Raw genomic sequence first — 27,869 nt, 5'->3', positions numbered from 1 at the left:
TCCGTCACCTCCCACCACCCCTCCTCCTGCCCCGGCCGACCACCTCCTCCACTTCTGTAATGAAGCTTGTTTTTTATTTAACATCATCCACGACGACGCCGTCCCGAGATTGCCACATTTTAAATCTTTGGCTTTGACAGACACTGGTTTTACTTTTTCTACTTTCTTTGGAGATATTTTGTCAGTGAATCTTGTATGTCAATGTTTCTGCTCTGACGGCAGCATTGGATAGCAGTGGGACACACTCTCTTCTCAGACACCGAACAACATATTTTCATATAATATAATGAGCTGCTGTGGCATGAGCCCCTGTGAATAGTGTTTGAAAACCAATGCCAGACCATTATATTTAGACCGGGAATGTTTTAGGTTAAGGATATCAATTATTATGTTCAGGTATTGCATAACTCATGGTTTTGTTTAGTTTAGCTGCTACAAATAATCTTTTATTTTGTAGAGTGAATAAATTGTGTACTCTTTAAAATGTGTATTCAAAACATTCATGTACAAAGAAGCTACAAGAAGTAAATGTTTGGGATTCTAAGTGATTAAAGGGTCATATGTGACCAGAATGTTAGATCTTGTTTGTTTCTTTTACTTAACAACAACTCCATAAGAAATAAGGTTATAGTTAGAGTTAATTATAATTATTAAAATCTGTTAGTTAATACACTAAAACAGTGGTTCCAAACCTGAGTGTTGCAAGGGGACCTGACAATGTGAGGGCTGGTTGGATGACTACAGATGAGTAAATTATTTAAGTAAAACATTTTGCTTCACAATGTTATTTTTCATTTAGAAACTGTTAAAATGAAACAATCATAGAAGTGGAATCGCTCTTCGACTCCAAACTTAGACAGTAGATAGACGGGGGGCTTTATATTAACATTCCTCATACCTGTAGCTTACCGATACTCGTGGTTTGATTGTGCTTTGTTCAATTCTATTTTACTGATTTCATTTTGTTTTTACCGTTGCTCCATCAGCTGTAAGACCAAGCTGTATCCAGATGAGCTGCCAAACACCAGCATTGTCATCGTGTTTCACAACGAGGCGTGGAGCACCCTGCTGAGGACAGTTCACAGTGTCATCAACCGCTCGCCCAGACATTTGTTGGTGGATATCGTGCTGGTCGACGACGCCAGCGAGCGAGGTTGGAAAACTGCACACACAGGTTTCAAACTCTGTAGTCAAGGATACAGGATGAGCATTTTGAGCTCAAGTAAGCTGATGATCAATGTGAACAATATGGGATACAAAACTCTTAGCTTGGAATATAAGAAAAATAACAAAACTATTTTTGTATGTCATCAATTAATCAGCTGATTATATTCTTGATTTATACATTACTCATTTTGGTCTAACATATATCAGAAAATAGGGATAGTATTGAAGGTAATAATACTTTCACAGAGCCCAAGTTGACTATTTAGATTTCTTGTTTTGCCCGACCAACAGTTCAAACCCAAAGAGTTTCCATTTAGACTTAAAAACTTAAAAAAAATTACAACAATCCTCATAATCAATTAATCATTTAAGTCATGTTTCAGTTGATTGACTAATAAATATATTGATAATTGAATTACATTACACTAAAAGTGCACCTTTGCTGAAATGCCTGTTGTTTTGTTTCAGACTTCCTGAAGAAGAAGCTGGAGAACTATGTGCGGACTATGGAGGTGCCAGTGAGGATCCTGAGGATGGAGCAGCGTTCAGGTCTAATCAGAGCCAGGTTGAGGGGGGCGGCCGCCACCAAAGGCCAGGTCATCACCTTCCTGGACGCTCACTGCGAGTGTACTGTCGGATGGCTGGAGCCCCTGCTGGCACGCATCAAAGAGGACAGGTAGGAGCCAAAATGGACCACACTGAATTTTTCAAATTTAATGATGACATTTAAGAACTGATACGAAATAAGGACGGGATTCTTCTCTTTGGGGGCTTATGATCTTCTCGTTTTCAATCACTTTAATCTTTTGCGCGTTCAGTCCTGAAACATGCTTTAATAACACTGGCATTATCACATTTCACTTCAGTTGCATCATAGAGTGCTTGAGCCAAAGCTCTGTCTGAATATTGATGGGACAGCAAACTATCAGTTATGAATACACTGTTGGAGCCTGACGCTGCTGATAGGAGAAGATAATCATCCTGTATCGTCTGCTTCTGCTGCTGCAGAGGAAAAGCTCCAATTACTCCAGCTTAATTTTTGTGCTAAAAATGGAGCTAGTAGACGCTGGTTAAGTCAAGATTAAAGTAGACAAGGACATGCTTAGAGACATATTAACTTATTTAATTTAAAGTAAGAAGGTGTAATTCATCAGAACATTCAGCTATTATTTCATGGTTTTTTTAAACTTCCTATTTAAAGAAAACACAAGGTGTATCTGCGGTGTGTATTTGTGAGAATCACATGGATGGATGGATGGATGGATAACGATTCTCCTGTGACCAATCTCGTATCTGAGGTCAGACACATTCATTTTCCCTCAGGAAGAAATCAGCATCATATGACTCAGACTATCATATCAAGAAACCATTACACTTTTACTGAACGCTGCTGCAGATGTATTGATGTCTATAAGTATGGCCGCAGACTGATGAGATGGCGCAGAAAGAAAGTATACAGCAGGTTGACTGCAAGTAAACATGATTGATGATACGGGTTGTTTTGGTCTGAAGAAGGGACGAAAAGGCTGGTTGATGTCAGGTTTGTAACATTCTGTCCAATTCTGAGATTACACTATCACATCATGGCAAATTGTTCATGTTCAAAATGCAATTGATTATATATTTTAAAAAAAAGCTAATTTTGCTAAGTTGTAAATAAAAATGTGCAATATATTATTATATTACCATAATACAATTACACTTGAAATTTACAATACTATTAAAAATACTTCCATAATGCAAAGGTCAGTAAAATGCTCATTAGACCTTTTTTTTAAGGACAGACGTTCCAATAATTTTTTTATATACAAGCAGCCCTTTTTTTGGTTAAGATACCCTTCTGTCAGTAGCCAACTTATCTTTATATTTTGCTTACAAACTATACAACTCCTATACTAGTAATAGTATTCTACCTTTCTCTGTGATAATCGATGCACAATGATTAAGACTTAACAAATGCTTGGAAGCTGTTTTAATATTGCGGTAGCTGTTTTTTGGGGGATTCTCTCAGATGCAGATGCAGATTTTCTCTATTGATGCTATTGCCTCTTAACTACATTAAGTAATATGGTGTTAGAGTCTGATCTGAAAGAAGTAGTCGCTCAACCAATTAGTCAACAGAAGATTAATCATCAACAACTCTGATAATGGATTAATCAATCAACCAAATATGCTTGATATATTCCAGCTATTTAAATGTGAGGCTTTGCTGCTTTTCTCTATTTTATATTGTTTTAATTTGAACATCTTTGTGTTTTGGTCTGTTTGCCAGACAAAATAAGAGATTTGAAGATAGTGACTGTTGCTCAGGAGGTAGAGCTGGTCATCCACTAATAAAAATATTGGCTGTTTGATCCCTGGCTCCTCAAGTCCGCATGTTGAAATGTCCTTGGTCAAGATACTGAAATATAGAATTGCTTTTGAAGGCTGTTCCATCAGTGTGCGAATGTTGACATGTAGAGTACAGTGCTTTGAGTGGTTGGAAGACTAGATGGGTGCTGTATGAATGCTAATCCATTTACCATTTATTCTCTGCTCTACTTTGACTTTTCATTGTCATTGTTTTATTTCAGCAATTTCGACAAGTGATTGAAGTGAGCATCCAGCTGATTGAAAATCCTTCAGCTATTCTGTACATTATAATAAATAACACATCTACAGAATAAACCACAATATAATTAATCATTAGTCGCAGCCCTGTTGAGATCAGCACTTTGCTTCCAGTACCTTAAATAGACAGACCATTACTTGATATGATTTCCCTTTTGTCTCTGTATTGAATTTTTATAAATAAGCATTGACTCTTACACTGTATTTCTTTTTGTGTCTTTTAGGACAGCAGTGGTGTGCCCTATCATCGATGTCATCAGTGACGAGACGTTTGAATACATGGCGGGCTCAGACATGACCTATGGTGGATTCAACTGGAAGCTGAATTTCCGCTGGTACCCGGTTCCCCAGCGGGAGATGGATCGACGCAAGGGGGACAGAACTCTGCCTGTCAAGTACACAAATGAAAATGTCTCCTTTTAAAGCTAAATCTAGATCACTTTTCAGAGGAATGCGTGACTTACTGTTCACTTGTGTGATGTATTTTGATTAAGAATTAAGAAAGAGGAGGTCAAATTTCACAAAAAAAGTTGAAGAGACTTATTTGTAAGTTCAAACTGATGTTAGTTCTCAGTTTCTCATCTGAGCTGAGTGGGTTTATCTGTGACAGCAGCAGGCTGCAGTGGAGACGAGGATAGTTAGATTTCTCCACCCAAACTCCTATCATGAAAAGTGCCATTTTTATCTTGCTGATATAAATAGATCTTTTTTCCTCTGTGTATCCCACTGGTGCAAACAACTCCCTTAATAGCATCCTGATAGTTGTGATTGTGCTCAAGTGTGTACGAGCTCATTTATTTAAAAAATAGGAAAACAGAAAGTCTTCTGACAGTTGCCTTTTTTTAGCTGCACAAAGCTCAGCACAATTTGTCATCTGTATGTAAATCACTCCGAGCAACAAACAAAGTCCTTAATTAGGGGCCGACTTTGACATAGAATGAATTAAAAGATAAAAGTAATCACCCCTCTGAGGCTTTGTATAAAATTGTCAAACAAATTGGTCTTTTATTATATTCTGAACGTTCCTCAGTTACACTAAGGTACTAATAAATAGAGTACAAAGAGAAGTAATATTGCAAAATGATTGTTTTGCTTTTCTTGCAGGACTCCCACCATGGCAGGAGGATTATTCTCTATAGACAAATCATACTTTGAAGAAATAGGAAGCTACGATCCAGGGATGGATATTTGGGGCGGAGAGAACCTGGAAATGTCTTTTCGAGTGAGTGACACATTGAGAGGATGTTACAGTATCCTGATGTTAATATGTTACCAGAGTTAGTTGATGTCAACGGCTACATGCCATCTACCTTTTATTGCATCCACGTTTCCCTCACTTCCATTTTCTTCTTGAATCATAGCCACTTCCACTTGAGATTTAATCATAGAAATACATGTTTAGTGAAATGAAATGTCCTTACTTCTCAATAAAAATAAGTAAGTATTTATTTCTGCTTAGAATGTCCTTTCGTGTTTTGAGGGAAAAAAGGATAACTGTTATGGGACAATATAGCGTTTTATTTTTGATTGCGATAAAAACTCTATCACAATATCGTCACAGGAGTGACTTCAAAAAGCTGTTGAGTTTACTATTATGGTAGAAAAGTGTGAAATAGAGCCTGATTTTCAAAAAATCTGTTATTATCATCTAAGTAAGAACAGACTCCCGCAATGTTGCTATTTTTAAATGGATTTATCCTTTTTTATGCAGGGGGACCTTATGATTACCTTCTTTAAGATTTTTTGATTATTTTTCACAGTGTGTCCTATCTGTAATAAATGTATTTGTTTCTTAACAAAATGTAATTACATTTTTAGAGTTTTAAGCTTAGTTTGATGATTATCTGGATAATATTGTGAATCACAATTATTTATCCCAGGATAATGGTGATTTAAAAATGTATTATTAACCCATGCCATCATGTTATTAATAGCTCTCATCAAATTGCACAGTGATTGATTTGTGTCTTCACGTTTGACTGAATGGTAATGACACGGATAGACAATAAACTGTGTTTATTGCTGAAAGACAACAGGCAGCGGTGACAACGTTCTAAATAAAATCCAGGCCTAAATCCCCGTCTGTGTCCCGGACTATAAAATGGAGGTTAAAAGGGAAATGAGAGATTATACAAAGGAATCTCTTTATGAATGATGAAACACAAGAAGAGCGTACAGTTGTTTAATGCTTTCTTTCTTAATCCGGTCAACAGTTGATACACATCCACTACTATCATAACTAGATTTTAAATAAGAAAACCCATGAAATCTAGCTACCTGGGAAGAATATGATCTCTTGTATCTTTGCTTAAGCCTCCTTGCTTGCAGATAAAGAGCATTGTATTGGTTCTTTGTTACCTGAGGATCAAGGAGTGTGGAACGATCAAATAGGGGAACTGGCCTTAACCCACTGTTCAGTTTGTATCAGCTGTATTTATCTGCTTTCATGCCTCACGCTATATAAAGCTCCATTTTTGTGTGTGTGTGCATGTGCGTGTGTGTGTGTGTGTGTGTGTGTGTGTGTGTGTGTGTGTGTGTGTGTGTGTGTGTGTGTGTGTGTGTGTGTGTGTGTGTGTGTGTGTGTGTGTGTGTGTGTGTGTGTGTGTGTGTGTGTGTGTGTGTGTGTGTGTGTGTGTGTGTGTGTGTCTTCAGATCTGGCAGTGCGGTGGCTCGTTGGAAATAGTAACATGTTCACACGTGGGCCATGTTTTCCGGAAGGCCACCCCGTACAGTTTCCCCGGAGGAACGGGCCAAGTCATCAACAAAAACAACAGGCGCCTGGCTGAAGTCTGGATGGATGATTTCAAAGATTTCTTCTATATCATATCACCAGGTACAGAGCTGTGGAGCCACTGTCTGTCTGCATATGTCTGCCTCTGGAATAGTAGTGACACATGTGAATGACGGAAATGAATTCTGCATGTTTTAAAAGTTTCAGGGAATGTATAGTTCAGTCAGGGATTAAATAGCACTCTTTTTTTTTTTTTTTATAGTTATGAACAATCCTCATTACCAAACCCCTCTTTGCTGCTCATGTGCTCGCTGATATAACATTAAGCAAATTGGTGTGCGAATGAAAGACTTGTCTGCTCTCTTTGATTCTTCCATTGTCTGTCATGGGACTTTTATCTTGCTCATTTAAGAATTTATACTTCTCCTTTTACTGCCTTACATTGGAGTTGAATGCTGCATTTGTCATCTCCAAACTGGGATTAACACAGACTTCTCTTAGACAAAGCTCAATCACACACACACACACAGACAAACTAGAACAGTTGGACAGTGCAGATTGAGAGATGAGTACCCCTCCATCTGTTGACTTAGAATTGTGATTACCCTTTAGCAGGGCCGCAGTGTCCCGGAAATCTGTGGTTAAGCGATTTAGATGTCAGCTAACCTACGAGGGATCATCCGTAATCTGCCGATCTCACGGCTCAAATTGTGACCTTCTCCTCCACACAGTCGTGCAGGATTGTCCTACAGCCGAAAGGTGTGCAGACGGAGCTGCGGTTGTGATGGATGAGTCTTTTCTGTGTGTTGTGGCCCCACAATGACCGTCTGTTCCTCCAGGACATTAGGGAGAATGATCTGGGCCAGGCCGCCGCCAGACCTGACTTATTGGCACAGAGGAACACAGTATGCTGCTCAGGCTGAGTTCGGAAGTGGCATCTAGTGATCCTATTAAAAGTGCATCTCCCTCCTCGTCCCTCATGTGCACTGGTGAATTCACGATCAAAGAGGTTATTCATCATTTGCAACATGTGATGCTCAGAAGGAACAGAGAGAGGGACTGATAGAAGGGAAAATGGAGAACCAGCAGAGGAAGAGTGGCCTTAAGGTCTTAGCTTTATCAGCCAACTTGAAATTTGTATTTTCCAATTTAAAGTGTAAAACGTTGTAGGTGTTAGAGAAGGTGCTGTTTGCATTGCCTGGCTCCTGTTTGATGGATAAATACACCACGTTTGTGTGTTGGCTGGTTGTATTGTATTCCCCTTTATTGCAATCACACTCATTCGTGATAAATTACCACCCTGGATCTATCTACATGCAAGCTATGCGTCCTTAAAGGCATTCTGGGGAGAAACCATCTGCCTAATATGTTTGTAAGTGTCTCTGCCCAGTCGCTGTCTATTCCTTCCTCATTCTTTAGTTGCATCAAGGCTGATACATCATGCAGTCTCTCTATGTTGGCTAAAATAACATGCATCATGGCACACAGTATTCCACAATTGTTGAATTTGTGCATTTCTGAAGGAGCTGTCTTATTTAAAAATACACTGTGTATAAATCGGATTTTAATTAGTTTCCTCACATGCACTCGTTTCAGAAATTAGTTGATTTATGTGTGTTTGAGTGTAGAAGATCCTTCTATGACCACCCACACATCCCATATTTGCAGGTAGTGTTGCAAAGTGTTTATTTTTATTTTTTATAAAGGGTCCCTCTGGTGTTTAGTCTTGGTGGTGCAGGACATCAGGCCTCTTCTCCTATTTTCTGACTAAAACATGTAAATACTAAGGTAAACACCGACCGATGATACCCACTGATGTGTGTATATATCTGAATCCTCGTCTTGACATTCTGTCTGCAGGCGTGATGCGGGTGGACTACGGAGACGTTTCTTCCCGTAAAGACCTCCGTGAGGCCTTGAAGTGCAAACCGTTTTCCTGGTATCTAGAGAACATCTATCCAGACTCCCAAATCCCAAGAAGATACTACTCACTTGGTGAAGTATGAGCTTTCTCGTAATCTGTTCTCCCATAATGCAGCAGATGCAGGCTGCCTTCCTCTGCATTCAGTCAGATATGTCCTTGTAGCTTTTGGGCTGTGTTTTCAGATTGACAATATCGCTGCGAGATAAATCAGAAAATCTCAGGTTCCAGCTAAAGCTGAGTGAAACAGATAAAAACAAACATCCCCAGCTGTTTGTATTGAACGCGTAGAATAAACAAACAAGGGGAATGTCCGTGCAGCTAGTATTGATGTTTACACCCTTCTGCTATGAATGCTGGGTAGCTGAGATAAGGCTCATGTATACAATCTACACAGTCTCATGGCACAGATTTGTGTTGTTCAGAAATTAATTATTACAGTGAAAAGATTTCTTCGACGAATCTTTAAAAAACAGCGGCCATTTTTCATCAGATGATCAGAGATGGAAAACACAATGTAGTTTCTTAAGAAATTATTAAGGGGATTGTGGGTATTGTGCGATAATGAAATAATAATAAACTCATGGCTAATTGTTTTCACAGTAATATAAGTTTTAGTTCCTTTTATAGTTTCCCCGCATACAGAAAAGTTTTGGGGTGACCTGAGTTTGCCTCTTGATGCCCATGGCTCCGTGTCAACAGCATGCCGTGAAGTCAGCACTGACAAGCTGTGCGCTGTCTGTACGATAGTCATTTAAAAGTAATGTCAGCTGAAGAACTCATGGTGAAATGAGCTTGTAATCCTCCAACATTCATACAGCTGAGGATGAGAGGATTTTAATCTGTGCTGCTCTGCCTTACTGCAGTATAAGCTGATTCTCTCTGTCTCTCTCTCTCTCTCTCTCTTCAGCCACTGCAGCACCTCAGCTCCCATCTTCCTCTAAACCAGACCTCTCCCTACTGATTATCATCCCCCATAACACACAGTCAGCATTTCTTTCACAGCTGGAACCATTAGGTTTTATATCACTTAATTATAAACCCTGTTCTGTTCCTGCATGATAGGCATAATAGATCACTCAGGCGACATATAGAGCCAGCTCAGTTTTAGCTCTGTGAATGTATAGGTTCATTTAGAAAGCTGAGTTGACTGTGAAGTCAGTGATAGCAGCGGGTTTCTCAGGCTGGGCAGTCATATCACTTTTCATCCATTCAGCTTTAAAAGTGAAGATAATGGCTAGAATTTAATTTGGCTCATAATTTGGTGACAAAATGTTTGTTATAGAGAGGATTTCTAAGACCTACAAATAACAATTGTATTCATAATGAACTAATCTGTCAATTATTTTGTTAATTAATAATTCTGTCTCTGAACTGTCTTAAAAAATTGTAAAGAAATGCCCACAATTTCCCAGAGCCCAAGGAGGCATCTTCAGATGTCTTATTTATCAGACCAACAGTCCAAAACCCAAAGATAATCAGGTTTCAATGATATATGAGAAACGAAAGCCTCAGTTCCTCGCATTTAAGAAACTGGAACCAGCAAATGTTTGTCAATTTGCTCATAAAAAGACCAATGTAATCCTCAAAATAGTAACAGATTAATATTCTGTCGAACGACTATTTGTTTATTTGACCAATCACTGTAGCTGAATTTTAGCCTATATCGTTAAATTCTTGTGGAATCACACAGTGGACCCTGGTAGAAAATGTGGTAATAAACATGTGTTTTTCATGATTGCAGTTTGAAAATGAATCACTAGTTAGTATTTTGGGCTTACATTGGCTGTGGTGGCCACTGTAAATTATCGTGGAACACTTTCCAAAAGGCTTTGACTTGTGTTTAATCCATTAATTATTATAGTAAAGTATAAATTCTTGTTTTGTTTACCATCATATATGTCAATGCAAAGAAAAGGTGGAACCAAAAAAGAATTTCAAATCTAAAATCATAATAATGTAAAATCTGAGTGTATCACCAAAAGATCATATTATACCAAAACTGAAACGGTAGCAATAAAGAAGAGGACATTCATGAAAACCAACGCAAAAAAAATTGGTTTGGAAAAAGAGATGATTAACTTTTAATGAGAAATATAGAGCCAGATCTGACTGGTTTCTGTTTGGTTAAGTTGCTAATGAGTATGAAATTAGCCCATCTAGAGACAGGAAGTTAATTTCAAATGAGAGTTTAAGTAGCTTATAATTGTTTTTTTCCGTTCTAATTTTTTTGCCTGTAGATCAGAAACGTTGAGACCAACCAATGTGTGGACAACATGGGAAGAAAGGAGAACGAGAAAGTTGGCTTTTTCAACTGTCATGGCATGGGTGGAAACCAGGTATTGTTTGTAGTCTGGATTCTGCTTTTAAACTATGTGCACACAATGTGCTATGAACACATGTTTTAGAAGTATTTTTTGTAAGTGAAATGTAGAATATATTGAACAAGCCGAGCCTTTGATACTTCTTTATCCTGGATACATGAGCTTTGGGATTTTTGTCTTTGCTCGAAAGCTTGAGCTCAATCAGGTTGGACGCAAAGTGTGTTTGAATTGCCAACTTTTAAATCAATCCACATATTTAAATTTAATTCAAGTTGGGGGTTTTGCCAAGTTGTTTTTTGTCTTTTCTAAAGTCCTTTGTTGAATTGGCTCCATGCTGTGGGTCATTGTAAAGGATGGTGTATGCCAAGATTTCTTGTTTGTTTGTAGAATGTAACCTTGAGATAACAAAAAAAACATGGAAAAGAGGTTTGCTAGCATTAACAATCTACTCATTTTGTACAGAACATAAAATCTTAATTGGGCTTGGCACCACAAAAACCAAGAGGACTGTAAATTAAAAATAAAATCACATATTTATGCAACTCATTCACACATCCTCTCATCAGACACTTTGCAGAACATCGATTATACACCTTTCTAGTGATGCTGTTGATGTTTCATCTCCTGACCGAGACATCTGGTTTTCCAGGTGTTCTCTTACACGGCGGATAAAGAAATTAGGACAGACGACCTCTGTCTGGACGTCTCCCGTCTCAATGGACCCGTCGTCATGCTCAAGTGTCACCACATGAAGGGCAATCAGATGTTCGAGTACGACGCAGAGGTAGGATTCGTATTCCCGGTACAGCCTAATAATCCATAACCGGGCTACTATTGCAGACGGCCATTCTCTGCTTCCTGATGCCTGATGTTTTGAAAAATGACTTTGATTAAATCCTGATTGATTATGTTTGCTGGTGCCAATGGGAAGGATTTGGGTAGTACAAAGTGGGAAAAGCAGTACTCGTTTGCTGCCAGCAGATGGTGCTGTGTGTCAGTTATTTTTAGCTGCACAGAAGTTGCTTTCTCCACCCCAGCATCTGTGTCTCTCCTCTCATGTTCTCTCCTTTCACTTAGTATGTTGGCAAGTGGGAATATGATTTCGAGGTAAGCTGTTCAAGTCATCGCCCCTGGGTATTGTTTCATAGTTTGAGTCCTGTGATTTGACTGTTGTGGTTTAGCCCAGATCTCTGTGTAAGTCTCCGTAGAGTAGATGATTTATGGTTTATCGTTTTTGGATTCAAGTTGAATCTTTAATATTGATTTTGACCCTGAAGCCTTATTTAAAACTAATTCTATTAATTTACCCATTACAGAAAAGTCCAGCAAAGAAAATACATTACAGTATGTGTATCTTAAACAAATGCAGTCTAACACAACATTCCTGCAAAAAAAGAATGTTTAATAAGTATAAATGTTACTGTTTTAGAGAGGTATTGATTCAACTGTATGGTCATTCTGGTGGGTGTAGTTTGCTGTGCTGTTTCTGCTATTTAACTAACATTTAATTGAAATAACTTGGGTGTACAAAATTATAGAAACGACTCCCACTTCGAAAAACAAACCTAATCCCAATGCATTCTGCAATGCCGTATGGCACATTAAAGACCTTATGGCCTGTAAGGTGCACTTTGGCGAGACACTACTGTATTTCCAAAAACCTATAAATGTGTGAGTGACTCATGGTTTATTAAAAGATTAGATGAATGACAAAGCCCCAAAAAACTGCAGAGGTTCAGTTTACTTAATATTCCTGTTCATGCGAGCTGTAATATTCTTACAATTACATTATTCAATGAAACACAGAAACAGATGTTGCATAGGGACATTTTGAATCCCATAGGACAACAAAAATATTCTCTTCAAGCCCTGTTGACTCAGATCTCAAAGTACATTATGGATTATACAACACAAAAAGCATCTTTTATATTAATAATTTATGTGTTTTCTTTTAAACCACTGGGAGAGGGTTAGAAAAGACTTCTCTGAATACAGTGTTCTCTATCAGAGATTGAGATGTTCTATCGCTGACATGTAGATATGACAAGGAGAGGAAGCTGGGAGGCCTTTCCATCAAGCAACGAACAAACCCTCAGAGAAATGCTTTCATTATACTTTGTTCTCTGGGTGCATTCTTAATATGGAAAAAAAATAATAATTCATTAACTAAGAGGACTGGTCTCTGTTGTAAACAGCACTGGGGGTTTCACCGCTGTCAGTGGCCCAGGTTATTTTAAGCCCAAGTGTGATGGACAGGGACCGAATCCTCTGTGACTACAGTACCATTAACATTTCATCTGCTCATCAGTTTCACTTTCACAGGAATACCTGACTTATCCATATCTCTGATGTATTCACAACCGTTACAGACAGCCTTCCCTCTTCTTCGCCTGTTCTGCTGTTTCAGCCAGAAATAATAATGTGTTCACTCAGCTTTTTCCAACTATCACACATGAATATACCAGTTACATACATTGAGGCAGTCAAAATGATTCCCATAATCTTACTCACACAGAGAGATTTAGTTCAAATGGGAAAAACTGCTGATTTTATCCAGCTCTGCCTTTTACTTTTTGTACATGGGAAGTTTTGCGTTAGTGTAGACTAAAAGATTCTTTACCGTATTTTTACCAAATTAGAGCTGTCAGGTTGTGTCAGCCACAAAATAGGCCAGCTGCCAAAATATAATTATTTGTTCTTCAGTGTTATTCATAACTGGACAGGTGTGTGGGGAAATGCAATCATGTGAAAAAAAAGTAGAATTTCAGCAAACTGACAGCACTAAGTTTATCAGACACATAATATGAAACAACAACAACAACTCTATACTAATATCGCTAATATAATATCATGTCATATGGGTTTGATGGTAGAGATGGGTGAGATTCTCATGATAACACCTTGCAAGTGTTCTGTGCATTGATGATATAACCACACATTCATTACATTTGGGTTGTCTTAATGCAAAACTAGTTATTACAATGGCTCTGATATGGCAAGAACCAAAGCTACAGTTTGTATCAACCAATCAAAATGGGAAGCAAATATCAAAACATTTGAGCCAAATTGATTATTTTGATGAATTGATAAAAACATCCGTAAAACAAAAAAAATCATGTCACAATTCTTACAATATAAAAATAAATGTAAATTTAATTCTACAAAAGATTAAATGAGTGATATCTTCAAAAAAGGTTTAACAGGAGGCAGATGATCCAAAACCACTAACCAATGCTAAAAAGAAATCCATTTGTGGTATATGAAAAAATATTTGTAAACTATTATTATCTGTATTGTAAAGATATAGAAATACATTGTTGTATTTTGAGGGTGTTTTATCAGTTATTGATGTGGTAGTTGTCCTTGGAGAAATCTTTTTTAGTGTTATGTTTCATACTGTGAATTTAGTGCCTGACTAAAAGTCTTTCATAAACGATGACTGTGTGCAAGAATTAGGTCCAGGTTTTTAAAACATCTTAAATAAACAGCACATATTTCCTTTTTGAATTGACTGTCATTGAAACAAAGTTATATCTTATTAAACTGGAAAAGCTGGCTGTGAAGAACAGATGGATTAATTTAACAATAACTGATGACTCTCGGACTTACCTTCACTACCATCTGTCCCTTTCACTCCCGGCTGGCGGCAGAAGCACACCTTCCTCCACATCATCACCCAATCATGTCTGACCATCAGCCGCCTGGAGGACGGCACCTACGGCCCCACAGTGGAGCACTGTAGCAACAGTCCCATACAGGCCTGGACCCTCCACAACTACACGCGTCTGGAAGTGGCTAGACACCTTTACTTCAGTCCCACTGATTATTTTCTCTGAGCTGTGGGGCTTGAGGTGAGCAGGTTAGCACAAATTAGACTGCTCAGTAGTGATGTACTTGGTCATGAGCATTGTTAGAAGTAGATTAGTTTGACCTGTTCGGGCTTCAGTAGGCACCTTTGTAGCTGTTTTTAGCTCTTGTTTTTTTATTTTCTTGTTTATGTCAGTGATGGCTAAATGCATAGCTTGTTGTCATGATGTTGATCTTTCAGGTTTTAGTCAGAATTTGCATGCAAATTGTTTTAAGAAGCACTAAGTAGGTTTTAACGGTGACCTTTCAGGGGGGACGGGGGCAGAGGCACATGGAACAATGACTAATGTCCCATCATGATGGTTGTGTGTGTATAAAACGCTATCTGCAAGACCTTTAGCCAGTCTTCACGCAAATTAGATCTCATTTGACATTTATTTTCCAACATAAATATTTTATTTTGATGTGAAAATCCACTGGCCGTCCCCTGGACCGGCTCCGTCTGACGAATGATGCCCGAGATGCGGGAGGACGTGTTTATTTTTAGCTGATTATCTACATGCGGGACTAATTGAAATGGGCTTACCATTGTTTGCAAGTTCTTTTGAAGTGATCCTTCATTGTGGACCTGCCTTTCATGGCCCTGGCCTCTCAGGCCACTCTCCTATTGGCCTGCAGCAGCTGTGTGCACTGTGCGCCATTTACATATTGTAAATCCAATGAATCCCAATTACCAGTGCTTTTCACCGCTCGGCCTGCAGCTTATTTACATACTTTTGTAAGGAACATTTGTTTGGCTCCGTATTTCTGTCCATTTCAGGGTTGCTGCTTTCCTGCTTTTTCCAATCTGTAATTTTCTCCGCAGCCCTATTCGGTTCTGCTGAGTTATACGCTGTTTGCACCTCTGAGTCCTGTACTGTTGTGTCTCTCAAAAAGTGAAAGAGCAATTTCACTGTAGCATGGCACAGTTTTTTTGCGTGCAAGTAGGGTAAATTGGGTGAGGAGCTCCCATGGCTGCTGGTGTGTGTCGGAGTTGCGGCAGTAGAGTGACCTGCTGTTAGATGGCCTGATTTACTGTTCACACTCGGAGGTCCTCATGGTATAGCCAGCACCAGAGGAGAGCAAGTACACAAGAGCAGGACACCATCAGATGAAATGAGACTATTTCCTGACTCTGCCTTGAGACAAACGGAATCTGCTGCTTTTTGTATTTCCCACAAAAAAACAACAACCCCAGCCCTCTAGATCACCAGAGTCAGCACAAGATCACACCAAACAAGAACTATTGTGCCTTTCAGCAAGTTCACTGTGCCTCTCGGTGAGAAAAGTATAATGTTCCTCAACCGGGACTTACGGTTAGAAAACCGTCCTCATTTAATTAGCCGGTCTCAGCTGTGCACACACTCAGCGACTTTCTCCGGAGACGCTAGTTGGTTTGCTGGGAGGCTGACATGGGAGTTTTCTCTGCCCCAAAGGAGGCTTGAAATAATTACGAGCAAAGGACAGGACCTCACCATTTCTAGTATTTTCATTAAATGTGGAATGGTTTTTCTACCCTCCACCGTGATACTCCTCTTCTGTCATCTCTGCCATCTCTGCCACTAGAGTAGGTTTGGATCTGTGAATGAAAAGAAAAAATACTATTCTCATTATTGCCTAAGCCAGCTCCTAATGATTGAAAGATTACATCTACCTCTAGTTCAAAGTAGCTCCATGTGGGAATACGCCTTTAAAGAGAAGTACATCTCATTTGCCAAATCCGCAAAAAAAATCAGATTTTTTACCTAACAAGCTGCTGTTAAAAAGAAAAAAAACTTTTAACAAAGCAAGAAGAGTAAAATGTCTGTAGTCTTGAGCTACCTTATTGTTCTTTTCTTTCGTTTTTTGGCAGGTGTGTAAGGTCGAACGTCACATGCTCTCTTTGTTCTTGTTCTGTTTGAACAAATGTGCCCTGTAGGGCGGTCTGCAAAGTGTACTTCAGGAAAGATGTGTGTGTGCATGTGTGCTTGTGTGTGTGCACTTCTTTGTATCCAGGCAGAGAATGTCAGGCCCTTGTGTTTTATAGCTTCAGATCAAACATGGCCTGATCGTCTCTGTGTGCTCATTAGTCTGAATATCCTCTGTCAACAGTCAAAGCACAATCTTGTTTTATTGAAGAATTATTCTTCAACATCAAGATAAATAATGACAATGCTCATGTTTTAATGTTTCATACATACTGTGTTTATAGATGTTCGCATGTATTTTCTTTCATATGTGCATTGCTGTTAAGTTTAGTAAATGACTTCCAAGATAACAGGTTGGGGACTGGTGAAACTGAGGTTACTTCTTATTTTGTGATACTTTATGTTGCAAGTTTACTTTTCAATCCTTCAGCTTACAAACATTATAATGCATGAAGGTGTCATGGTTAGGGCTGTACCAAATAGTTTGAAGCTTCATTTATAAAGTTGACATCCAGTTCTAGATCAACATTCAAATGCTGGACAGCTTCTTTTTTTACACGTATATTCATTCTATTTAAACATGGTATTTCTGCACAATCAAAGATAAAGATCAGGCTACATTAATCTCATTAGTATTATGCTATTTGTAGAATTAGATTCCAATGGTGACTGTTTGGGATTGTTTCCAACTGATGTGATCCAAACATTTCCTACAGAGGGTCCAAAAGCCAACAATATTTTGTAAGACAGATAAATGTATTTACTTCCAAAAATCACAAGTATTTTATCTAACAAAATATTCAGCTTCAAACCACATTTGTTGTTTTAGCCTTTCAAAACAACATTTTCACTGCTGTCAAAAACTGCTCTCCTGCTTGCAGCGCCCAGAGGGAGGCAGGCACTGATGGCTTAAATATTAAGAAAAGTTTATTTAAAAAGATATATATAATTACTGATCAATTGATTTATTCAAATTGAGGATTTGGTTCAAGAATAATTGGATTTTTTTAGGGTGATGTCATAGAATATTATGACAGACATTCAAAGCTTCATTTATAAACCACAATGGAAGCTTTGAATGTAAAACAAATGGTACAGTCCTAGTCTTAGTAGCACCTACAATTTTAATTTCCACATACATTTTCCTAGTTTATCTCTTGCCATTGTTTCCTCCAGCAGTGGCTCTGCTTCTCCTTAAAAAACAACATCAGCTTCTCTACTTCTCCTCTACTCTGCATGTGATCATTAGTCCGAGAAAAGCAACTCAAGTGAGGAGCAAGATTGCGGAAGCGTGTTACTTGTGAGGCAATGAACATAAATGGTTAATCAGGGCCATTGAGAGTTTTCTTCCAGTTGTTAGTGGGGCGTGTTATCTCTGGAGCCTTTGTGGCAGATAGCCATAGATTTCTGTGGTACTTGCTCATGTCGTGCTTGCGTTCAGCTCTTCGCAACAGGTGTGTTTTTTTTTTCCAGTCTGGACATTTTAAAAGAGCTTGTTCTGTCTTCTGGCCTTTCTGGTTTGTGTGATTAGAAGACTAAACAGACAGAACTGACAATGGAGAGAGGACAATGTGTGGAATGGTTGTTGAGGTCAGAAGCATTTAAATCTAGATCCACCTTTTAAGAAAATGACTTCCATTATCTGAGACAGTTATGCCCTTATTAACTATTATTAACTATCAATTATGTTGATGAAACAGTTGGGGGATGAATCGGTGTGACAATCAGCTGAAGGTGTTACTAATAACATAAACAATGGCTGTGTTCTATTAAAGCTTCCCCGTAAGACATAATACATGTTACAGTTACCACTTTTACATTACAACAACCCACTTGGTGTCCAACATGCCCAAAATACTGCTTAATGCAGCTCATTTTTAAAACATTTTGTTGCTTGTGATGCTCAAAAATCATTCACAGAGAAAACATTCCTGTAAAGTGGCCATGACAACACTTTCCCCGCCGACAATAGCCTCAATTCTCTTCGCGACCTCAGTGCCTGTTGTGTTGCATAAGGGCCACGACTCTTCTTTTTCTCTTGACTTGAACATCCTGCTCCCTTGATGTGCTTATTGTTTTTTCTTGCTCCAGCTCCAGTTACTGAGTATAACAAGGTCTGGCCATTTTCTTGGGTCGAAAGGTATTTTTGTGAAATGTGGGAAATCAATATTTGGAAGTGCGTCTGTTAAGGTTCATCTGAGTCATCCAGGTGGATTCAACTTTCTCCAGAAATACAGTCAATGAGGCAGGTAGAGGGAAATAAATATCTGACAATTATCAACCACGAATAAGTATCAAAACAGACAATACATTGAACGTATTTGTGTACGTTTGTGCATCAATATGTGCCATGTTTACATCTAATTGCCTGCGTCTTCGTCCTTCCCTCTCCAGCGACTCACCCTGCTGCATGTGAACAGCAACCAGTGTTTGGACATGCCGTCCGAGGAGGACAAGATGGTCCCCACCCTGAGAGACTGCAACGGCAACCGCGCTCAGCAGTGGCTGCTCCGTAACATGACCCTGAGCGTCTGATCCCTCGCCTCGCCTCTCTCCCCCCACCGCTCTGTCCTCTATCCTCACCAGTCCTGGCTCTCCACACCCTCGCCAGGTGGCTCTCACCACAGCTCACCACACGCCTCTTCCTGTAACAGCCTGGCCAGTGAATGCGGAGATTCAGGCAGCAGCGGCTTATCTTCCATTATGAAGGGGACTCCTTTTTTCAGCTCGCCACAGGTTTTGAAAGAAGCTGCACCTGCTGTTCAGGCGCCACGAGGGGACCTCGTCGTGTCCGAGCAGGGAGAACCATGTGTGAGGTCTGTGCATGGAGATCATTGAAAATCAAAGCACTCTGCTGGCCGTGCATCCAATGGGCTGCTCAGACTGCCGCTTAGCTGCTTGTCAAACAATTAAACAGAAGAGCATCTATTACAAGCATTTTGCCAGGCACATCTCTGCCATGGTCCGCACTGTAAATGACCTTCCTTGTGCTGCGTACATGCAGTGCACTGGTGTCTACTAAAGGTACAATCTAAAAACAAGACAGATCATCCTCTCTCCATATCAGTGTCTGAGTTACCTTCACATAACAGGAAGTGATGTTGGTAATAGAGCCCGACTAATACTGGATTTGTGAAGCTGATACCGATTTGATAATTTAGGTTTAGAAATTCCTTATTACCATACTGTAAGCGTACTGATATTTGGTTTTGATGCCCTCAATTTTGGTGCAAGAAAAACTATAACGATATTTCATGACATTTTGTATAATATTTTAAAAGGAGGATTAAACACTTTGCAGACATATTTTAGAGATAGTGTCAAAGCTCGGAGCCTCTGGGTCGGAGTTTTCCACAGCAGCTGGCAACTGACATTTTAGGGGCGATGAAGCGCTGACAATGTGCGTGATGCGCTGTTACTGAGGAACGTCATAATTATTTACATTTTTTTTAACAATCCCACATAATATTGGCGTGATCAACCTGATTATAAGCTGCATGTAGGAGACATGTTTTGTTTTTTAGAATCCAAATAAGTACAGAAGTCAAGACAAACACAAATAATGTGTTTAAAATTTGAAGATCTTTTAACTTAACAAATAACTTAAAAAATGTTTTATCTTAAATTTGGTTATTAAAGAACATAAACAAAGCAACTATGTAATGGACACACAATCTAACTTTAAAGTAAGGAATCTCTGTCTGAATCTACTAACGTGTGTGTCCGCTGCAGCATATCTCAAGAACTGTCCATTCTATTTACCTAACACTTGGCGGCTGTATTGCTGGACCCAAGGACATGCATTGTAGAAGTTGGTACAATTTGGACAGGCGACAAGTTCAATATTAATGAACTTTGAATAAACAAGTGATTTACAGCCCGCAGCTCATTGACTGCAGTTCACGTTTGCTGCTGAATGTTGGATAAGCTCTGGACTATTCCCTCGTAGTCAATTCCCTGGAGTCAACCAGCACTGAGCGTTCTTGATAACGCTGCAAGCAGCGAGCAGCACGAGGCAAAGCAATCGTACCGCTCTGACCAGCCACACGCTCAGATCGTCCACACCCCTGCACCAGCTTCTATAATACCTCACACATATCTTTGGCACTTCTGTACCACAGCTTACATGCAGGCAGATAATAGGATATCTGTGATAAGCTAGTATTGGCCGATTTATTGGTCGGGCTCTAGTTGTTAAGGTGAATTTCTTGAAATGTTTGGAAAAAAACATTAACCTGAACATTTCAAACCATCATCTAAAATACATTTAAAGAGTGCAGCTATAAATCCTCCCAGATTAGTGAAACAGGAAAAGTGTAAAACCCCTTTGGATATGTACGGAGGTTTATTTCCAGCTGTTTTGCTTTTTTGATGGAATGAAAGAAGCGGCTGCGGGAAAGGAAGTAGCAAGTAATGAGACTCTTCTATGAGTAGATAAAATAGATTTTAAATGAATGTAAGGGTTTTCCTTAAATGATAACAACTGTGTTCTGAAATACTTAAACTACACTTGTTATCATTACTAAAGCTTCTGATTCCTGCTACCGATATCTTGAGAAATCACCATGTCTTGGAACAGAATAGTTACGTGTGCCTTTAGAAAGTTTAGTGTATTTGGTTCATTGGTTTTTAGGAAATGTTTGATTTATTTTGGTGTTTAAAAAGAAGAATGTTAAACCTTTTCTTTCATTTAGAGTAAAACTAAAACTGCATATTGATATTCAATAATTGTCATATCTCATGAATATGTCACTGTCATATTAATGCTTGATCAAACATTCAGTTACTGTAAAGTCAGTATATCAACACTCCCCCATCACACATACAAATGTGACTTTTCAATACGTTGTTGATCAGGCAACAAATGTTATTGTACATAATGCTGTTAACATGTTTCTATCACCATTGTTGTGGTTGTACATACAGAACCAATTATTTTTCTAAGATGCTGTAAAACTTGAACACTCCTGACCAAGACACTGAATGGTAAAAAGATCACGAGGTAATGCATTGTTTTATTTGGAACGGTGGTAATAAAAACCAGTGCTTACCTTGGATTTTGAAATTGCGGTGTGTTTTGGGAATCATCAGCGGCCCCACAAAACCAATTCTTCGACCACCTAAAGGACCTCAGGCGAGCGTACATGAGGGAGCAACTATGGGGTAATACTATCAATGCTGCTTGACTACTGAATCCTGCTGTCTGGCATTCAGACTAAAATTCAATCAACTCTTTCATATTACACACACACATTTATTGTTTTTCATTATCCTAAAGTGCATGGTGTTGAAATAGGAATGTAATATTTCAATGTACTGGTTGCAAAGTGATGTTACCTGTTTGTACCCTTTTTTGTAAAAAACAAACAAACTTTGACTGAACATAGATTTAGCATTCATTTCAGTGTGGAGCAAACACATCACACTAACACATCAGTTGTTTAATAAACCGTGTTCTTGAAGCTTTTAAGACCCCTGTACATGTCATTGCCAGGTTTTAGTGTGACGGCTTTTAAAGGTGGTGAAAAAGCAGCCTCAGTACAGCAGGATGAAGAACTACATTGTAATGGGTGTTACCTTCCTCTTTGTCCAGTATCAGCAAAGGCGCCCGCCATTGTCAGGTGATGAAGGTCTTTCTGACACGGAAGGCTGGACCTTTCAGGTGACACTGGCTTTAAAAATCTGAGAGACAGAGTTCCTTTTCCTCAATGGGACACAGAGAATAAGATAACTATTGGGTCAATAGTGGGAAACAGGGAACATCCAAATGTCACTGAAAATAGTGAATATGATAGGGCTGAAACTAAAGTTTACTTTCATTATTGACGGATTCCTCACTTTTTTTGATCAATTGAGTCATGATTTATTCTATAAAATGTTGCTTTACAAGGTTTTTGCAGACTCACACACCAATGGCAGGGAGCTACAATGCAAAGTGATGGCCTGACCGTCGGGAGGAACGTGGGGTTCAGTGTTTTAACCAAAGACATAACTTGTGGGCAGGAGGAGGTCGAGATTGAATCAACCATCCTGTGATAAGTAGACAACCCGCTTTAGACTTTTGTTTAACCTAAAGTCCAAAACCCAAAGATAATCAGTTTACAGTGATATAAGACGGATACAAACAAAGAAATCACACTTTTGAGAGCATGGAACCAGCAAATGTTTGACATTTTTGTCATTACACAAACTTAATTAACAAACAAAATGAATATCTCTCGATCGACTAAACGATAAAAGGAACAGTTTGACATTTGGGGAAATCCGTTTTCTTGTCGAGAGTTAAGTGAAAGATTATACCACTTGCCGGTCTGAAGCTACAAGCCATTACTGTTTAGCTTAGCTTGGCACAAAGACTGGTAATGAGGGTAAACAGCTAGTCTGTGTAAGGTAACAAATATTATCATATTAGCACCTTGAAAGCTAACTAATTAACACATTTTTTGTGAAAGTGTAAAAAACAACACCTTATAGTCTTTATGATGAGCTAAGTTAACCAGCTTCTTCTTGCACCTTCAAACACGATTATTTCCAAAAATGTCAAACTACTTTGACATTTAATCAACTTATCATTTTAACACTACTATATAAAAAAATGATCATTATGTTATTTTATGATATTATATAAGTTGTAGTAGTTTGCAGTCTACAGGACACAGAGAAAAGTATTCCCTTTTTAATAACTCTTAACTTACTGAATATGTATTGCTTCCATTCCTTTCCCTCACTTAGGCTTTATAAAAATATTTGTAAACCTCTCCAAGGTAGCCATTACAGAGGTATTAATAGTTGTTGTGGTGGAGATTCCTAACTTAACACATCAGCGCCTCACCACACTCTCAGCAGGGGCCTGTGAGGACCAACTGTGGTTTCAGACAGTCTCACACCTGTAGCCAGCCAAACCCAGGCTTGTTAACTGGGCCTGTGAGGATAAGATAGTGGGTCTGTGGCTGGGCCAGGGGAGTCCATTAAGGGGTAGGATTCTTTAAAATAACAGCCCTAATGGAGGCCTTATCTGTGGGTATCTGTGGCTAACTGTGGCTCTCGACGGGAGGACATGAGCAGAGCTTCCAACCACGGAGGCGGCATAGTTGTACAGAAAAATATAGAGCATGGGCTCAAGAAAAGTATAATTCTGGATATGTCTTTAATCTTAAAACTAATACTTTGGTTTACTAGAGATTAAGAACCATATTAAATGTTTTTCAGTTGTTTTTCTCTGAGTATTTGGAAACCTTTGGTATGTTAGAGTGTCATACAGTTGTTTCTTTTCACCATATTTGGATTTGCAAGTAATGTTATTTTCATATGAGGCCACATTCTGCGTCAGTGATACAGTACATCAACGAATATAAAAGGCTATAGAAGCTTCTTTATGTTGCTTTATGTCACAGCAACCTATGGTGGAAGAAATACTCAAAACCCTAACTTAAGTAAAAGCACCAATACAATAATTTAGAAAATACTGCCGTAGGTTTTAAGGAGAAATTACCCTTTGGTGGACAACTCATAAACATCTGTAATCAAGGTGGACCCAAGTACGTGCTATTTATTTTGTAAGGAGTTATCCACTGTATTTATGTTTTTAATGTTTAGTTTTACTTTGAGAATCACTATAGATACTGCACCTTTAAAGTAAAATATTTCCCTCTGCAAGTGGAATCGAAGTATGAAGTAGCATAAAATGTAAATACTCAAGTCCAAGAACCTCAAAATTGTACTGAAGTACAGTACTTTAGTAAATATACTTAGTTACTCTCCACCATTGACAGTAATGTGTGTCTGGTTTATTGCAGCAGAGCAACTCTCTGACAGAAATACTGAAAATAAAGATAACCTGAAATTATAGCTGATGATGAGAATAGTATTTTCAATCAGTCAGACCATTTCAAAGCAGAATTGGATTATGAGTACAACAAAGCTACCTCAGAGGCCCTTGGCAAAGTGGACCACTGCAGGCATGCAGCCATGTTGTAATGACCACAAGACAATGACTGTGATTTGTGCTGATTCATTTGTGTTTGGTAAGTGCCAGTAATTTAGTATAAACAGTAGCCTATGGGTAAAAGTATAAATGTGCAGGAAAGATATATTTTTGTTTTCCCATGTAACTATAATGTAAGTGTGAATGTTTGGGAAACCACCCATGCATTTCAGAGTGAATCCAGGCAACGTGAAAACACCCTGCTGTTATACAACTCAAACAAAAGCTCGCACTTTTCCCCCTTCTGCTAATGCTCTTATCCAGGGCAGCTTTCAAGGGCAAGGCAGCTTGAATCAAACCTCCCTTCTGGTTATGGGATTGTCTCTCTAACCCGTTTCCATTAGACCATCATGACAAGAACACTATCGTGCCACGACTTCAAATCTGATGCTGTACATTTTCCATCCTATTTCTCCAAGTGTCTCAACATATGGGGTTTCATCAACTAAGTAAATCCAATAATAGGTAGAGGCAGACTGGGGAGAGAGAGAGAGAGGGGATAATCAACCCTCTGCATGTGGCTTTTTTCCTCTTGCTGGAGACCAGAGGAGAAATCCTGCACTTAATTGTTGAGGGGACTTGAAGTTCCAGAGCGCCTGCATTGAATAGCAGCTTTAATTAAACATAGTTTGAGGCCAGTATCTCAGAGGGGGTCAGATCTACTGCCACAGGAGGCATACACCCACACACTCACTCACACAGAATAACGTACGGCACCAGTTTTTTATATGTGTAGGGCCAGCCTAGGCATTCAACCAAGAAATTTCTGATGTATGCTTGCAATCTGTTGTTTAATTTTTATTGATTCGCAAGGGAGAAAGTGCTTTTAACAAGCTTCTTCTATGTGATAATCTCCTTTTAGCGACGAAAGCAGTGATTAGGAGGAAGGGCCCTGCTGCTTTCGGCAGTAATTGTGTAGCAATCAATCATCAATCTCCAGGAGCTGTTCCACAAAACGCTCCTGTTTGGAAGCTATTTTCGATCACAGCCACAACAAGGCCTTCGCTTCAGCTGTGGAAAGAAAAACCAGCAGCCCACACCAGAACAATACTTTTTAAGGGTAACTATTAAGGATTGTGTCTTAAATTATTCCTCATCTGACATCACTATGTGTGTTTGTATCGTTGTCATTATCAGATGCTACTTTGCCTCCAGTGAGGGTTCAGTTTGTGGTTAAATGCTGCTGCTTTTTTCACAGTTGTTCATGAACAGCTGTAATGTCCTTTGATTACCACAAGATGCTGACAATCTCATATGTCCCTTGGAGGCTCCATATTTTGACCCAATTGCTGTACCCCTTGGAATTAGTGCTTTTAGAAATGCTGCTCTGCTCATCCACCGCATGGCTTCACATTACATGCCAAGCATGGAGGAGAGCCTGTTAGTGCTTCAGCATCCTCATGTTAAAACCTAATCTTTGCCGGGAGAAAATCGTAGCGCATGTCTTTCATGAGAAAAAGATTGTTTGTTTAAAATTCAAAAATCAATACTGTAGCGGCAAAATACGATTACAGATAAATTTTATGGAGGAAGTTGTACATTCGTGAGGGAAATAGAAGGACAGATCCATCAAAGCAACATCAAAAGCTAAGGCGGTTTCCCTGCTCTACCTCTGATTGTAGAGATTATAAAGGAAGATGGAAAATTACAGAAGATTGTCTGAAGTGATTGGCTGATCTTCTCGGAGGATGACCTCAAGTGCTATCTGAGCTGATTCGGAGAAGAGGACAAATGCATCTTGTGTCCTACATTGGTCTGATTAGATTAATAAATCAATCCCATCCTCCACCCGCCCATCAGGTTTTGCCCAGGCTATTTTTATGAAATGGGTTACAGGGGATCATCAAAGTATTTCTGATCATTAACTAAACAAAGTTTGACATGCGCTGGTGCAAGAGGGGCCAACAACGTACACCACACTGGTCAATAGTTATGATGGAAGATGCTGTTTCGTTGTTAAAAAAGCTGTCGTTTTGCTGAGGATGATGCTCAAAAAACTTTTTGCTCTGTTGAAGCAAAATGTGCGGCTCTTCGAAAATCCAGTCGCTATTAGATAAGAACAAATCTGCATATTCCAATTTAGTGCACAGTGTTACACATCAGCTGCCTCCTGGTGTGTGACAAGAACAAGCCCGGACCTTAACCTCTCTCTTGTATTTAGCTGTCAGTGACAAAGCCTGTGTGTTGAGCAGAATTAAAAAAGTGTTTCTGTGAGGTTTGGAGTGTTGGAACCATTGTTCAAATAAGAGTTTCTATACACTCCCTTGTGCCTGATCATTCTAGAGACATGGTATATTGTGTAATGGTCTCTGTGGCTATCACTTCAATCTTATCATTTTGAAACATATGAAAATAGCTCAGTTTAAAAAGAAGAATAATGGTGCGTGACGATAATCCATTTCTGTAACCATGTCTGAACAACAATTTTACTGTATAACTTAAAGGCCCTGGCAAAAAAGAAAATTGTAATCAATTTCTTTCCATAAGGGATTTTATCCTACGTGGTAACTCAATTTTCAGTAATCTGCACCAATCTGGATTTAGCAACATTTTAATCTGAATTGGTGAATTGTTTAGTCACTGTCATCACATACACACAGTCCCGATGAAGGAAATTAGCAAATTATCTCTGAGTTTGACTGTTTAAGTCTTAACACTAATACCTATAGATGTTTGTTTTAAACTTTGATTATTGCAAAGATTAGTATTAGATTATTCAGTCATTAATATATAGAGAGAAATACTCACATTCCCATGCATCCTGAAATGTATTTCTTCATCTAAATGTACATGCAGGACAGATACTTTGACAAGTCTTGTGGAGGAAACTTTTGTTTCAATGAGCATATCTGTAAAAAACAGCAATTAAAAATAATCTTGCTGGTGATGACGGCCAGTCCAAACTAATGGCCTTATTTTGCTCTGCAAATATGTGAGTAGCCTTTTCCTCCTAATGAGGGCCAGAATGCATGGTGGATGACCTGTGTCCCCCTGCACTCATTATAAAAGTCCTGCAGAAGCTGTAGCTAATGTTCACCTGGCAATTATGACATCCTGGTGACTGATGGGGAAATCTTTCCTGCCTGTCCTCAAGGGGTCTGAGCCACGGAGCCTAGCAGACAACATTTGGAGGCACATCAACGTTGCACTGAGCTGTCATGCGATCGGTCATTTGGAAACGGTTATGTCAGACCTTAGTGCTGTTTTTAGAAGCCACCATTTGTACAGTAGGGTGCTCTGAGCTCAGACTGAACGTGGGATATCATGCAGTAAACCACAGGGAGCTGCAGAATAATAGGAGAGGTAGATTTCGCTTGGAACCAGACTGACTCGACAGCATATTGATCCCTGTGAGCTGAGATACTGGATCCAAAAATGG

At 39.0% G+C, this 27,869-nt stretch overlaps 1 protein-coding gene across 2 annotated transcripts in view; it reads left to right on the top strand.

Moving 5' to 3' along the window:
* Window positions 1-19,041, top strand: part of galnt13 (UDP-N-acetyl-alpha-D-galactosamine:polypeptide N-acetylgalactosaminyltransferase 13) — a 29,652-nt gene extending 10,611 nt beyond the window's left edge. Inside the window, exons 3-11 of one of the 2 annotated variants that reach the window (XM_054615591.1) lie at window positions 987-1,153; window positions 1,636-1,843; window positions 4,002-4,172; window positions 4,882-4,999; window positions 6,430-6,610; window positions 8,369-8,508; window positions 10,670-10,768; window positions 11,403-11,537; window positions 18,901-19,041. In XM_054615591.1, coding sequence (XP_054471566.1) covers window positions 987-1,153; window positions 1,636-1,843; window positions 4,002-4,172; window positions 4,882-4,999; window positions 6,430-6,610; window positions 8,369-8,508; window positions 10,670-10,768; window positions 11,403-11,537; window positions 18,901-19,041 — 1,360 coding nt within the window. Of the gene's footprint in view, window positions 1-986; window positions 1,154-1,635; window positions 1,844-4,001; window positions 4,173-4,881; window positions 5,000-6,429; window positions 6,611-8,368; window positions 8,509-10,669; window positions 10,769-11,402; window positions 11,538-14,406; window positions 14,590-18,900 lie in introns of those variants that run through there. The other variant, XM_054615590.1, reaches the window with a different exon arrangement.
* The last annotated feature ends 8,828 nt before the right edge of the window (window positions 19,042-27,869 follow it).

The sequence above is a fragment of the Anoplopoma fimbria genome, chromosome 16 (genome assembly GCF_027596085.1).
Source record: "Anoplopoma fimbria isolate UVic2021 breed Golden Eagle Sablefish chromosome 16, Afim_UVic_2022, whole genome shotgun sequence".
Lineage (NCBI taxonomy): Eukaryota > Metazoa > Chordata > Actinopteri > Perciformes > Anoplopomatidae > Anoplopoma > Anoplopoma fimbria.
Note: the sequence above shows the minus strand (reverse complement) of the source record. Positions and strands in the feature narration are given on the sequence as shown.